Below are 14804 nucleotides of genomic sequence, written 5' to 3' on the forward strand. Positions count from 1 at the left end.
AGAATTACATAAGCTGCCACCTGCAGCAGCACCTGTACTGAGAAACTGTAAGGAGCCATGTGACTCCTGTTCCACCTGCCTTACTAATCATCAACACGTGTACACGTACATGCTTGCAGGCTTCTTTTGGGACCAGTCCTGCCACGATCAGTGACCGTAAGGGAGCATGACAGGAGGTTGAGGTAAAGAGGAGCTGAAGGATGAGGGAGGAAAGGATCTTGCTGGGGCGAGGGTGGGGGCAGCATGGGGATCTCGTCGCCATACCGAGGGGAGTGTGTGAGAAAGATAAAGAGAGGATGAACATGATCAGAAGGGATAAAGCCCGGTAGAGTCCTTGGCGCTATCTCCCTGAGTCAGACAAGACAAGCTCCCATGTGCACGCGTCACACGCACCTAACTCACAGGTGACACGTTTCTTCTCCTGTACCTTAAATCCTTTCTTCTCATCCAATCTTGTAACTGGGTGCCACGGCCCTCTTTGTAGTACATGCAACAGCCTGCAAAAGCAAAGCCAGACACATTAATAGCATGTTGTGCAATGGGTCATAAATATTGCATCAGGCTTGTGTGAGTAGAGATCACTGACTTTTATTGTACCCTTGCTGACAGAGCCTTTCAGAACGTCCTACTATTTCTTCAGGGTATCTGTTTATCTTCAGGGCATCTGTTTTATATCTGACGATTACTTGTTTTTGTGGATTGTTTGGCAACCCCTCCAGTTCTGTTCCTTACAGTGTGGTATATACCTCAGTGACTGTGTTTCCTATGGCAGGTTTTTCTTGACATTCCCGCTGTTTGTAATTTTTTCAGAGTGAAGTCATAACTTCTACTCATTCTGTGTGTTTCTTCCAGTCGAGTTTGATGACTGCGCGGGCAACGAGGACGTTAGATTTGAGGTGTCGGACCCCAGCTTCTATGTGGATGGAGATTTGAATCTGGTTCCCCAGCGAGATGTCCTGTACAGCAGTCCTCTCCTGTTCATCCACGGGCTCGGTGCACATGCAGATGACATGGCACAGGTAGAAGTCACTGGACTGCCGGGTCAGCTGGGGCACAGTCTCAGAGTAAGTATGTCTGTTTGTGTGTGGGGCTTTTTTTTTAAGATCAGTCTCTTTATTTACACTTCTTTAAATCTGAAAAGGTTTGTGTCTTTAAAGATCGAAAAGGTTGCTCTTATGTAGTATTACTGGGGATAAAGACTAATGCCCTTGGTGAATAAGAGCATTTTTGGGTTGATATTTCTTTTCTGCAATTATGAAGCTACAGCCAGCAGCTGGTTAGCTTTCCAAAGGGACAGTGGTTAGCTGTGTTTCCTTGAGTCTGCTGTGGATGCTCTGGGCTAGCCCGCCATAAAAAACCCAACCCAATTGCTGGAATAAATGTCGGAAATGTCCATTTGTTGTCAACATTTATTTTGGCGATTTGGTTAGACTGTAAGCCATTCTGCCAAGGTACCTGACTCTTTAAGCCTTCAGCAAAGTTTTATAAACCTATGTCCAGTCTCCATGTCCTGATATGACACAACACTGTAGAAAAAAGCAGACAGCAGATATGAGAGTGGTATCGATCTTGTCATCCTGGCAAGAAACATATTTCAACATTTTACAAACTGTTCCTTTAACTGAGGACACAAAATGGAGAGTTTTGTAGGGAAAGCCTGCTTAAAGACGGAAACACAGGTGCTAGGTGTCATTCACAAGATATTCATACACTAGTAATCGTAATTGCAAATTAAAAACATAAAAAAAACAAATTAATCAAGTGTTCAGAGGCATCTGTTGTCAGTCAGCTTCATGCATATGTTGATTAATTCGAATCACTCAAATTTGAGACACTCATGTGACCTTAATTATCATCAATTAACATAACTGCACAACCTCAGAGTTTCCATATGTTGCAGTTGGGAAACACATTCATCGATAACTGTCAAAACCGATTGGACCTTTTAAAGAAAGTGAAAATAATTTAAGTCCAGATATCCAGGTAACTGTCATTTAAAGAAAATAGCCTTCTATTTTAAAGCGAGCACAGACAATACAGCCTCACTAAAAGATGGCAGTAAAGATGATTGACAATACATCCTCCGGGAGAGTCATATAAAAAGTAAAAAGGTTTTGATTCACTGAAGAGCACCATGTGAAAGCCGCTGGAGGAGGCCACGAGAACAGCTGCTGCTGTGCTCTGCCAAACCTACAAACATATCGTTGCCATCACCAGAGATGTGTCAGTCTCTAACACTTTTGCAGATGGCAACAACAACTCTAGTCAGCACCAAATATGTCTGAAGGTTTTTGGATTTAACGTTTGATCATAGGCAGTCTAGATTATTGATGCAGATTACTGGCATGTTTTGCCAAAATGTGTCTTGGACTATAAAGGGGTCCCCTCTGGTTTTTCACATATGGTCTACACAAGTGAGTTTTCCTCAAATAAAAGAACACATTGGATACACTTACACTTTGATGTTGTACCCAAATGTGCATATTTTTCTCTCTTCTCGTGTTTTTTTAATCATTTTTCATGCATGAGGTCACATGGACTAGAGGAGGAGAGGACAGGGAAACATAAACGGCTCTAATGTTTCTGCACCAGGGTCTGGTGTATGAAAAATAATGCTGGCCCATTCCAGTTATATGGGAATTTGGCCAGTGCGCCTGCCCTCCAAAGCTGTGCTTTGTTTCTCTGCAAATGTGTCCTTTTGTTTGTGTACTTTATAGAAATGTGTTTCTGTGGCCAGCAAATTGACTGGCATACAAAACTCTGTGCACCTGAATAAACACCATTGTACCTCATTACACTAAGTTGATCAGGAAAAGTTGGGACTGCAGGTAATATTGGTGTTCCCTTCATTCTCTCAGCAATCATCTGTCTTCACGCTGCAGTGCTCAGAGTCCCACTGCTACCATTCCTTCAGCTCTTAGCTTAATGAATGTCTCCATCCCTTTAGGCATGATGTGGCTCTCATTTGTTTGTGCCTTTCGCCATTGTTTATTTGGTTAGCTAGTCCATGGGTGTTACTTGGGCAAGTCATTGAGGATGTAAGTGAATTAGTCTCTTGGCAAGTTGTGTGTGGGAAGTGAGGATTCAAGTGACTAATATGACCATATGGTCAGTCCTCGGTGTGAATTTCTAGGACACATTTCTGTATGTGGATCACTTTCACATATCATTTCATTTTGTTATGCCTTTATTTTGAATAAGAGAACAGGAGTTCAGCTTTGTATGCTATGTGGGAGGCATGACTGTAATTTGGTCCACCACCTTGGTTCAGACTGAAATATCTCTACAGCTGTGTAATGCATTTCCATGATGCCTATCACTGTCTCTATAACACTGCTGTAAGACTAATGCTTGTGGTTTGAAGAAAAATGTCCCAATACATAGCATAAGGATCGCCACAAAATTTGGAACACAAATTCATGTTTTCAATCAACAACTGTGATCCTCTGACTTCTCATCTTGCACCACCTTGAGGTCAAGATATTACTTGGATACTTGACAGTCCCTTCAACCTCAGTTGTACTTTGTGTTTATTGATAATAATCTAATGTTGCCAATATGCTAAACTAATATAATTGAATGTGGTCATGGTGGACATTACAGCTTTGGCATGTTCACATTATCATTACCACCTTGTTAGCATGCCAGCATTAGTATTTATCTCACAGCACTGCTGTGCCTAAATGCAGTCTCACAGAGCAGCTAGCTTGTCTGTAGAGTTTTGGTCTTGTTACAGTGAGTAATTAAGCTGGCTGTCCACCATTTGGAGGGTCGTGGTTTGATCCCAAGCCCCTGCTTACTGAACCCCAAAATTGCCCCCAGTGGCTCTCCTATAAGTGTATGAGTGTGTATGAATGGGTATCACTCCTGATGAGTAGGCGGCTTCTTGTGTGGTAGCCTCTCACACCTGAACACATGAATGTGCATGAGTAGGTGAATGCTGACTTGTGCTGTAAAGTGCTTTTTAGTCAACGTTAAGACAAGAAAAGCGCTATATGAATACAATCCATTTACCATAGTTTTTCAAGCGTTAGAAATGGGAAATCTGGTTTATACAACACTTTGATGAAGTAGTGTATTTATCCCATGTAAAGAAGTTAACTCCACTGTTAATTTCATTTGCCGGGCAGAGAGCAGGACATAAAACTAATAGAAGCATATAAGAGTGAAGGAGTCCTCCAGTAAGGCATGCTGGTTAAAAGCTCTCATTATTTCACTATCAATTAATCTGCTAAGCTCCTCAAGCTCTGGGACTCATATCATCAGAAAATCGATTGTCCCTTTCTCTGTCCATTTCCCGTCGTCTGCTCTTCACTTCCCCACACTGCGCCTCTGCACCGTCTCAAGTGGCCAATCAAAGAGGAGTTCAGTGCAGCAGCAGCAGCTTCTAAAGAATCTGTAACTAACTTGTGGCGTAATATAAAGCTTGTTTCAATAAGCCAGGGGTCGGACTTGTGGAATGTCTCTGCTGACAGGGGTGCTGAGCTTTAAATCTGCTGTCTGAGACGTTGCCTTGATGCCTCTTCCCTGTGTTTCAATTATTCTACCACAGAGGAAGTTTGGTAATGAAATCTCTTTGTTATACTCTTGTCAAAGTAAGATTTTTTTATTCGCCCCAAACCTCCCTTTGTTTCTCTCCAACACAGAACGGAAACATTCCATGGTGGATTTATCGGCATAACTAATGGTATTGTAGCACAAAGTATTGGCTGGTGATAATTGATAAGTGCTGTGAGCGAAGGTGGAGAGAATCCGTTTTTAATTCCTATGCGCAAGCTGTTAGTTTGCTGTAACACAGGCCCAGAGGGAGAGAGGCGGCTGATGAATGATTCCTATTATGAGCGAAACTCGGAATTCAAAGAGTAATTTATTCCCCCCCTCCTTTTTTTCAGCCGATCAATATGTGAATAAATGGAAGAATGCATTTCAATTTAACAAATGCACGCTCCGAGATATGGACTTTTTTGTGTGTATTATTCTGCGTTGATTTGGTTGTGCTGTGCAAAACAACAGCTATGAAGAACATTTGCTTACCTTCAGGGGGCATTTATAGGCACCATTCAAATGTAACAACTGATAAGAGGCAAAATAATCGCAGTCCAAAAGCCTATTTATTTTGCTTTTGTTATGTTTCATCCATTTTTCCAAACTGAATGAAATGTAATATCGCATCCTGAGCAAAATCCTCATCCCGCAATGGCAAATAGATTTTCTCTAACCAAGCTCTCAGCGTTCAGTGAGGCTTTCTGGGGATGACTAAGATGTGACATCCTGCAACCACAGCACAACATTGCACATTATACAACACAACACAACACAAATAATCTCCCTCTCTCTGTCTCCATCCCACTCACGCTATCTCTCCTTAGCTTGTTCTGTCGCTGTCATTGGTTAATTCTGTTTACTGCACATAGTCTGTCTTTTTTTCCATCTTCCCTGAAAAGGTTTAATATATCTGCTAACTTACACATTCTTTGTTCGCTTTTATGCGTTGGAAGACCAAAGGCTTAACGCCATGTTCATTTATAAGAGCAGCACAACAAACCTTCACATTATTGATGTGTATAATTAAAAAAAGTAGAGCTAATTGTTGAACTGCTTTGTTTATCAAGAGAAATATTAAAGTCAGAGTCCAGTATTTGTATGAAGATGACAAAGCCATCAGGCATAGACCGTTTCAGTACATCGGGATTAAAGGTAGGGTTTAAGTTATGCTGTAAGTAGTATTGTTAATTTTTGGGGGGATGAATCTTAAAATTAGGTGGCAACTGAGAGAAGCTAAAATTAGATTATGAAAATGATGCTCAGGTCTCTCAGATGTAGTTGAAAGCCTCTCTCCTGGGTGCTGTACCAGCTGCAGATGAGAGAAAAGTGTGACTGTGATGGAAGTTAAGGGAAACATGGATCACCACTTAGATGACTTTTTCAGGTCAGCAGAGGATAACAAAGACATTATTTTCGAAGTGGGTTTTCAAGAGGATGAGATGGGAAAAGTTTCTTGGTAATCAAAACAGCTGATATATTATTCCAGTGGGGGGTAAAAGATGAGAAAGCTCTATAAATACAGATTAAGTGCCCATCTACAATGCTAGGGGGCTTGGAAAGAAAACATGGAGGTCAAGATTCAACACAAACTGACATAGTAGAGATGTTTCCTGTAAGAGCAGTGATGCTTTTAATAGCTGCTAAAGTGCTTTTGAAAATAACATGATTTTCAAGACATTGTATAGAGCATTGTAATTTGCTTTAATGTGTTGTCACGCATGAACCATGTAACATGACTGCCGTCATCAGTGATGAAAGTTGATATCGGGAGGAAATCAACACTCTTGCTCAGTGGTGAACAGAGATCAATCTACTGCTCGGTGTCAACAAAACCAAGGAAGCTCTGTTGATTTTAGAAGAAAGGAGACGAAGACACTCACCCCTGTCTACATCAGAGGAGACAAGGTGGAGCAGGTTAACCGTTTGGGGGTTCCTGGGAATCAGCATGTCTACAAGCTCTTGGCTTTTTGTTGAAACAAAGCCTTCTCTATGCGCTTTGGCCTTTTTTAAACACATATTTATCAGTGTTTGTTGCTTCATTGAATAATGTGACCTCAGCGTATGTGTTACGATCTGTTTCCCGCATACTCAGTGTACATTAAATAAGCATGAGATATGCATTTTCAAGAGTGTTGTATGGATAGGGATCTTTTCTAAAACTGTGCTAAAACACATATCTGGATGGAGGTTGGTTTCTTCTTTCTTTTTTTTTCCAAAACTCGGTTTACAGAAATAACCCCTTATGTGTGGACTAGGCCTAAAAGATCCCAGCCACACTCTGTTCACCCAGCTGCCGTCTGGCAAAAGATACAGACGTATCCGCTGCCTGACCTCAGAGAAGCTTCATCTCTCAGGCTGTGAGGCTGAGCTCATTCTCAACACTCTCTAACACTTAAATAATGTTAATTTCATGACTAACCCATAAATATACATGTTTATTAGGGGTGGAATGGTTCACAAAATCCACGGTTTGGTTCATATCACTTTGTGAATTTTGTGGTCACGGTGTTCGGTTTGGTATACGTTGATACGAAAATCAATTATGTCTCGTATGTCTCAGGTTAAAACTGAAAGAATGAGGCAGTCTGACATTTGATACATTATTGTGACATAATTAGGTTAAAAGTAGGTAAGATTCTGGCACTGCAAGAGAGGAGACATTGCTAGTTCCAACAAGCTTTTCATTTATTTGGCAACTAAAGTTATCTTTAACAAATGCTACATGTAATACATAAAGAACAAATAGTTATTCACTGTCGTTAAAATGCGGTGGAATCTTTTGTGCATACTGGGCACACATACTGAACTGAATGAAACGTATAACCTCCATTTATCAATTGTGGTTCTTACAAAAATTATATCTTAAAAAATATAAACGTAAAAATGGCTCTCAAATCTCTGAAGACAACCCTTTAGCAATTCCTCGTCGGGTCTCTTCATAAAGTGTGGAAATTACCATGTTGCTGAAGTATTTGCGGGGGGGGGAATTTTATATCGTGGCTCGAGTGTTTTAATCATACAACGAAATCCCGCACCCTCCACCACGGCAAAAGCCTGCATAACTTTGGCTATGAAATACCCCACTCCTTTCGTTATGCATTTTGCCCTGCCTGACTCGTCACTGTCAGGCTGTTTAAAAGCTGCGGGGGGTAGAAGTTGTCCTGTCCTCCTTGCGCTGCCAATTGTCTCATTGGGATGATGTCTTCGCAGATGAGCTGACATGTTTGTCGTGTTACTGTAAGCATAAACAACATGTGTTGCACAATGCTTGCACACTGTCGCACTTTTGTCAACAACTTTCTTACTGCCATCATCGTAGGTCTCTCTAAATGCAAAGTGGTCCCATACAGCAGACCTATACAGTGCTGCTGGCGTCTCTTCTAGCTCTGACTCTTTTCCACTTGCCATGTCCCCAAACGTCTCCACAACTGACCCAAAGATACTCTATTACTATCTGCTACACCGCTTTGCTTCTTCTTGTTGTTTACTGGCGGTTGGCATCCAGCTTAATACTGCCACCTGCTGCTGTGGAGTGTACGTGCATGCCTATGAACCGAACTCGACAACGCAAACCGAACCGAGGCAGTTTAACCGAATGGTTCGGACGGTTTCCATAAACTGTTCCATCCCTAATGTTTATATAAAATTGTTTAATAGATAATAATTGATATTTTTCCTGTGTAGCATAAGGGACTAAACCTAGCATTTTATTGTAAAATACGGATCTTGTGAACAAAAAAAAGTTGTGTCTGGTTTATTGTCAGTGAATTCTCAACACCACTATCTGCAGGTGAAAATGTACTCACACACACACGGACATATAATCATGTTTGCTTAGTATTAATTATTTCAGCTAATTGAATAATAAGCTTTAACCATCCGTGTCTCGCTGTATTCTGCTCGACTAAGATGAAAAGTGTTTACGCTTTGTTGAATACACTCTTAACAAACTGTGAAACATTGTGCTGTAGACGCCCACCTTGAGGAACGTGTTATCAGGCGACTGAGTAAATGTTATTGTTTTGTGCATTTAAATACTGCTGACACCAACATAAATTAGCTTAACTGTGTATGAGGAGAACTGACTGTACGGTCTCTCCTGGCTGCATATCCGAGAGCATAGTCCACGTAGAATAGCTGTGCAGTGGCTGATGCTGGCCTTGATATTACACATCTCTCACCAGGTCTCCAACACATTGTCACAAATGAGTAATGACACTTCTCAATATAGCATTGAGAGGGAAAATGGCAGAATAGACAAGGACGTGACTTTACTGCCATGGTAACTCAGTGCTCAGATGACAATGACAAAGGCTCTACCTTTCTCTCTCTCACACATACACGCACACACAACCATGGACACGTTCTGTGATACAGTATATTTGCATGTAAACGCTGTCAACATCCTTCTTATTATCTCTGACTGGTCAAGTCTATCTAAATCTCTTTAACAAGATTATTTTTTGTCATGTCATGACATGTTCAACTCAGTACACTGAGATGCCTTAATGTTCTTTCGAGAGACGGAGAGAAGTAAATGTACTAAGGCTGGATCAGGGTTGATGGCGCGGCAGTAATTTATGAACAGGACGAATAAAAGATTCATGGCTTCCCTCCTCTTATGGTGTCACCAAACTGTAAGAACACTATTCATCACACATGCAGACCTCAAAGAGCGAAAATGAGGGGAAAAAACAGTGCTAAGAAAGCTGAGAACAAGGGAGAGGTGCAAAGTGGCAGGTAAAAAGGTGAGGGGGAGGAAGGTGGCGCTGCAAGTTATGAATACCTTGTGGTGAGTCATCCTCAAATGGCAGGACAAACTGTACCCTGTGCTCAGCCACTTGTAGGTCATTCACAGGTCTCTCCATATCTACTGTATCTCAGCTCACTGCAGATGTGGATTTGTTAGCATGGTCTACCCTTGTTCCATATCCAGACACCTCATGTTGCCCATTTGCCCCCCAGCGTTTCTTCTCTCCTGTACAAATATCACACAGCTCAGACCTGTGCATGATTGGATTGATGCATTCATCCCTGGGCATCAGACTTGGGGCTGGTTTTTTACAGGCACTACTTAAAAGTCCATCATCTTGCTTGTGAACCGCTCACATACATATACGCACACACACACACACACTGCTGCAGTGACTGTGTTCTTTAGACATAAAATAGGTTGTATTATCTCTCACAGTGTTCTCTTTAACCGCTTCAGGTCCAGTTTTCGATTTGACATTTGGAAGGTCATCCCCCAGTGGGTGCAGTAAGAGTGGTCATTTCAGAGACCGCTTGGTGTGTCTTTGGTTTGTTCTGCTCGGGTTGTGTTTATGATTACTGTTTCATTGTGTTTTCTCTGACCTTTGTAGCTCAGAGAGCTCAGAGTGAAGAAGAGAGGTGGTTAGTGGTGTGAGTGTTTGGTGGTGCCCTCTCTGCCTCAGTGTCGGCATTGTGCTGTAAACAAATGGCTCAGTTTTTCCCTATAACCTGTTCTCTTTCCGTCATTCTGACAGGGGTGAGAATGGTGCCAGAGTTCCTGTCAGCCAAGAACAGCAGCTAAACAGTAAACACCCAAGCAAGCAAGCAGCCCCCTGCACATACACACACAGCTACACACAGCCACATCCGTGTGCAGTGCACATTGTCAATAAAGTGCTGTAAAGTAGGCTATAAAAGATGAAGGACAACAGAGACTATTTGCATTGCAAATGAAAACACGAAACCCTCAGGTCTGTGTTTTCCTTTTCATATTGAAGGTGGTTGCTGTGTTGTTTCTTCCACTGTCATTGTTCTGTTGTTTTGCTCAACGTTTAGCCAGTGACTGCCTTTGTGGGGATAATGGACTGTGGTTGAATGGGCCAGATCAGATAAGTGTTAAGTGGATACATTGTTGAATGTACTTCTAGGAGTTTTTTAACAGGTTATATACAGTCTCATTTGGATAATGATGCTGCAATATGACGTACATAAGCAAACAAGACCATTGGTGAGATTATTGGTTATTTTTATATATTTCTTCTTAATGGATTCGAAATTATCTCGATTATTTCAATTTTAAAATGTAAGCTATTGTTTTTGGTGGTGTGCTGAGGATGAATTAAGGAGTCTCTCAACAACAAGAATTATACCGCTCTGTAGTCTGGTGATACGACACTAGAATAAAGTTTACTTGTTTTACCATCATTTGATCACATTATCAGCCTATTACGATAACCTATTACCTCACCACTAAGCATGCTGCAGACAGCCATTTAAAAAAGGAAAATATTTCAAAGATGATGCGTCTTCCACTTGCAACAAATGTGAGCTCCTGTCAGCTCAAGATCTTTTACCAAGAGAAGCAGTAGTGCTCATACTGCTTTTGTCCACAGTCTGCCAGAATCATTACAAAAGGAAGGTTCCAGGTACACTGCAAAATCTGCCATCTTTCCAGTGTCCTAGAAAGTAACATTTCAGTTAGATGGACTCAGAAAAACCTTGAATTCATTGTCTTCCTTTAACTTGGTTAGGTATTTTTTTTTCAAAATCATAAGAAGTCTTCTCTGTTTTCTGTCAAAAACAATGTCATAGTGTTTTTATTTATTTTTAGGGTTTAACGTTTATCTTATTTGTTTTACTGTGAAGGAAGAAAAAACTGTCTTTACGCTAAACATCGGAATGCCTCTTTCCTGTCCATGTCCATATTTGATTGACAGCAGCTGGCAGGCTGAGCCCTGGTAGGAAAAAACAAAATTAAACAATCTCACAATGGAAACTGTAGCTTACAAGTAGCTTATCATCTACACAGGCTAGTGCATTTGTCAGTACATTTTACAGTACCTAAACACAATATAAAATGTGTGTCCATTTATCTAAGTTAGAATAGAAAAAGAGTTTAGCTAATGTGGTTGTTGTAGTTATATAGATATCAGACTGATACACCCCAAGTGTGTGAAGGAGAGGTATCGCAGGTCCTTCCTTCCTGCTGCTGTCAGACTGTACAACCAGCATTGCTCCCTATAGACCTCACTCTGTACTCTGCACTGTGCAATAACTCTGTACAAACCCATTTCATCACCCATATTTATTATACATATTTAAAATCTGTATATGATAATTACTGTCCATTCTTGCACTATATCATGTAAATATGTATATATGTCAATTCAAATTCTTTACTTTTTAATTATAGTGTCTATTTTATATTGTCTATTTGCTATTGCTCTGTTCTTGTAATATTCTGCTGCTGCGACAAACAAATTTCCCCGTCTGCGGGACATTAAAGGATCTCTGATTCTGATTCTGATCAAAGACACTACCAAAGCCACAACATCTATAAAGTAAGTACAGCTGAGACGTCAGATAAATTGGACCATTGTTTTTTATTTTAAATCTATAGAAGTTATATCTCTGCAATGCAAATCAACTGCCCCTGTCTCACCCAAAGTGACTTGTTAGAGTGATGTCACAGTGATTTTGCTATAGAGTTGCAAAGTTTTAGGGGCTGCTGGTTGTCATTCTAATATAAATTACCATTTCAGTTTGTTGTTTAAACAATATCTCTAATGTTAAAATTGGAACATACAACTCTCTTGGATTCTGTAGCATCAATCTAACATTCCTATTGGGTTGTGTTATACGCCTCTGGAGGTAGTATCAGGGCCGCATGATTGGCGAACCGAACCAGTGCAAAAGGATAAACTGGCTTCGCGTATCACAGGCGTGTTGTTCAGACGGTCGCTTAACTATACAGGTCCTTCACTCAACTTTATACAGAGAAATGTCCCACAAAGCAACATTACCTGACATGTAATTTAGAGCTAAAAACCTAACTTCGTCACTCTCCAGGATGTTTGGTGGGTCAGGATCAGTGTTGGGCACGTTACTTTAAAAAAGTACAGTTACTAGTTACTTCTTCCAAAAAGTAACTGTGTTAGTAACGGAATTACTCCACTATAAAAGTAACTGGTTACCAGGAAAAGTAACTATTGTGTTACTTTTAAATATTCCCCTTTTGAGCTCGGCATTCATTTTAGCATACTCGGCATCTATGTATTTAGAAATGTCTTTCTGCATGGCGGACCGGCACCTGTTCTCCCCAATATTTTTGCCAGTGAGTGCTCTGAAGGAGTCTCATTTAGCTGTTGATAACAGGAGCATGTTCTCAACAACATACCTGCCTATCATTGCATTCAGTTCAGTCTGTGTCATGTTTTTGTGAAGCTGGAGCAGAAAAATCCAGCTGTAGCTGCTTGGACAGCTCCGTGTCCTTCTTTGTTAGCGGAGCTCACATTAGCCACACCTGGCCTACTGTCATCATCAACAGTGTCAACAACGGTGTTTTTGGCCACTAGTTTTGTAGAAGCATGTGCCGTTGAGAGGTGATTCGTTAGATTAGAGTTGCTTACAACGGACGTAGACAAGAGATTAAAGTAGTGTCTGTACTTCCACTTTCCTGCTGGACTCCCCATTGCTGCAGCTCACCTCTGCTAGTTTGTGTGTGCGAGGCTGCTGTGTGTGTGTGTGGTTTGTGTGTAAATTGAACACTGCCTCTGATTGGCTTACGAACTCTCACTCTACCTGAGAGAGCCAATCACCATCACTCATGCAGTTGTCCCGCCCCTCCCTCCTCCCTCGCCAAGCTAAAAAAAATGATAAAATAAAACAGCTTTACAGCTCCGGTGGCTGAGAGCCGAGTCGGATGACAACAACTTCAATGAGCAGCTTCAGTTTGTAACGCGCCACATTTAATAGTCGGTTACGGTAACGGCATTGTAACGATGGAAATAGTAATTAGTTAGATTACCCATTACTGGAAAAAAGTAACGCCGTTAGTAACTCCGTTTATTGTAACGCTGTTATTCCCAACACTGGTCAGGATCTCAATCACTACACGTTGTAACAACATGGTTCGTCTTTGAGCGGAGATGCTTCGCTCTGTGTGAATCACAATCGGCGGAGAATTGGCGAACCGCCACTGCGGCGTTAATGCGACTTCTCCTGTGTGAAAGGAGCTGTTAAAAGGAAAAATGAGAAGAGCCTTGGTCAGGAACTTATGTTCCTAAACCAAATATAGCATAGTGCTTCATGTCTTGAATGACGGACGGAGGCTCTACAAGAAACCTTGTGGTATCAGCGGGGATTCCTCTGCTGAGACTGTTACCCAGACAAAGAATATTCTTACTGTTGACTGATGTTAAACTGGAGTACGAGTGATGGAAGAAAAGCAGCAGGGGTTCATCACTGATGATGCATATTTCACACCCTATCGCCCCCTTTTGTTGATTAGGCTTATTTTTTTTTAACTCTATTTACATTTAAATTGTTTCTAAATCAGAGTTAACTGTGATAAACTATATCTTGAATTGAGCAGTCTCTGTATTGTTTTCTCGCTTCAACAGCAGTTCCATTTTATTCTCATGCTTCATCCTTGCATTATGATCGCCATCGATGTAAGACACACTTTATCTAAGAAAAGGGTGCTTATATGCAAGGTAGCAGACAAAACTCTTTGTAGCTTTTGTTCTGGTATTTCCTTCGGTTGACTTCCCTTAGACACAGGGGACAGATGAGCTCTCTATGCAGGTGATGGCTTTCCCTCCCACCCCACTTCTGACTTTTTCGGTGGATCAGGTTGCATCACTGGACAGTGCTTCACTGCTTGGGAAGCGTTAATTGTATCTCCAGTTTGAAGGTCTTTGAAAGATATACATAGTCAGAAACAAACAGTAAACGAACAGGATGTGAGACTAAAGATTTATCAACTTCATGGATTTTTTTGTGTCAGTTTTGATTGAAAAAAATTATGTCAACTAGTTCGTACAGTATCTTTTAGCAGTAAGAGCTTATCACCATACCACACATAATTGTTTGCAGTGTAGGTCCGGTCATTTTTGGTACCTAATAAAACATATGCATGTTTTGTGGACATAGTTATATAGATTTGGCACAAGCATGTGTGTGTGTTTGTTTGTGTGTGTGTGTGTTTGCTGTCTCTCCTCGGCTTGTGTCCAGGTGTGCAGACTGTCAGATGACTTTTCCTCCCTGTAGGTCATCGCCTTCCTGTTAGCAGGTGACAGACATTACTCTCGTCAACATCCAAACAGAGGCCCCCTAACTGAATCAGTGATCTCAAAGTTAAGAAGAGCGTGGCAAATTTCTCACTATATTACACAGTAAAAAACACATCTCTCTATACAACAGCAGGAGGGTGGAAGATGAAAACAGATTCAGCTCTATTGTTCTCAAGAGTAAAAGGAAAACCAAAAAACATTTTAGTTTGTTTT

General features: G+C 41.1%; 1 protein-coding gene across 1 annotated transcript in view; it reads left to right on the plus strand.

Annotated features, from left to right (window-relative positions):
• Positions 1-200: 200 nt before the first annotated feature.
• cdh13 (cadherin 13, H-cadherin (heart)) overlaps positions 201-14804 on the plus strand; it is a 233285-nt gene continuing 218681 nt past the window's right edge. Inside the window, exons 1-2 of the mRNA XM_030425730.1 lie at positions 201-325; positions 818-1064. Of these exons, the coding sequence (XP_030281590.1) occupies positions 201-325; positions 818-1064 (372 nt within the window). The remainder of the gene's footprint in view (positions 326-817; positions 1065-14804) is intronic.

This window comes from Sparus aurata, chromosome 8 (assembly GCF_900880675.1).
Source record: "Sparus aurata chromosome 8, fSpaAur1.1, whole genome shotgun sequence".
In the NCBI taxonomy this organism is placed as follows: domain Eukaryota; kingdom Metazoa; phylum Chordata; class Actinopteri; order Spariformes; family Sparidae; genus Sparus; species Sparus aurata.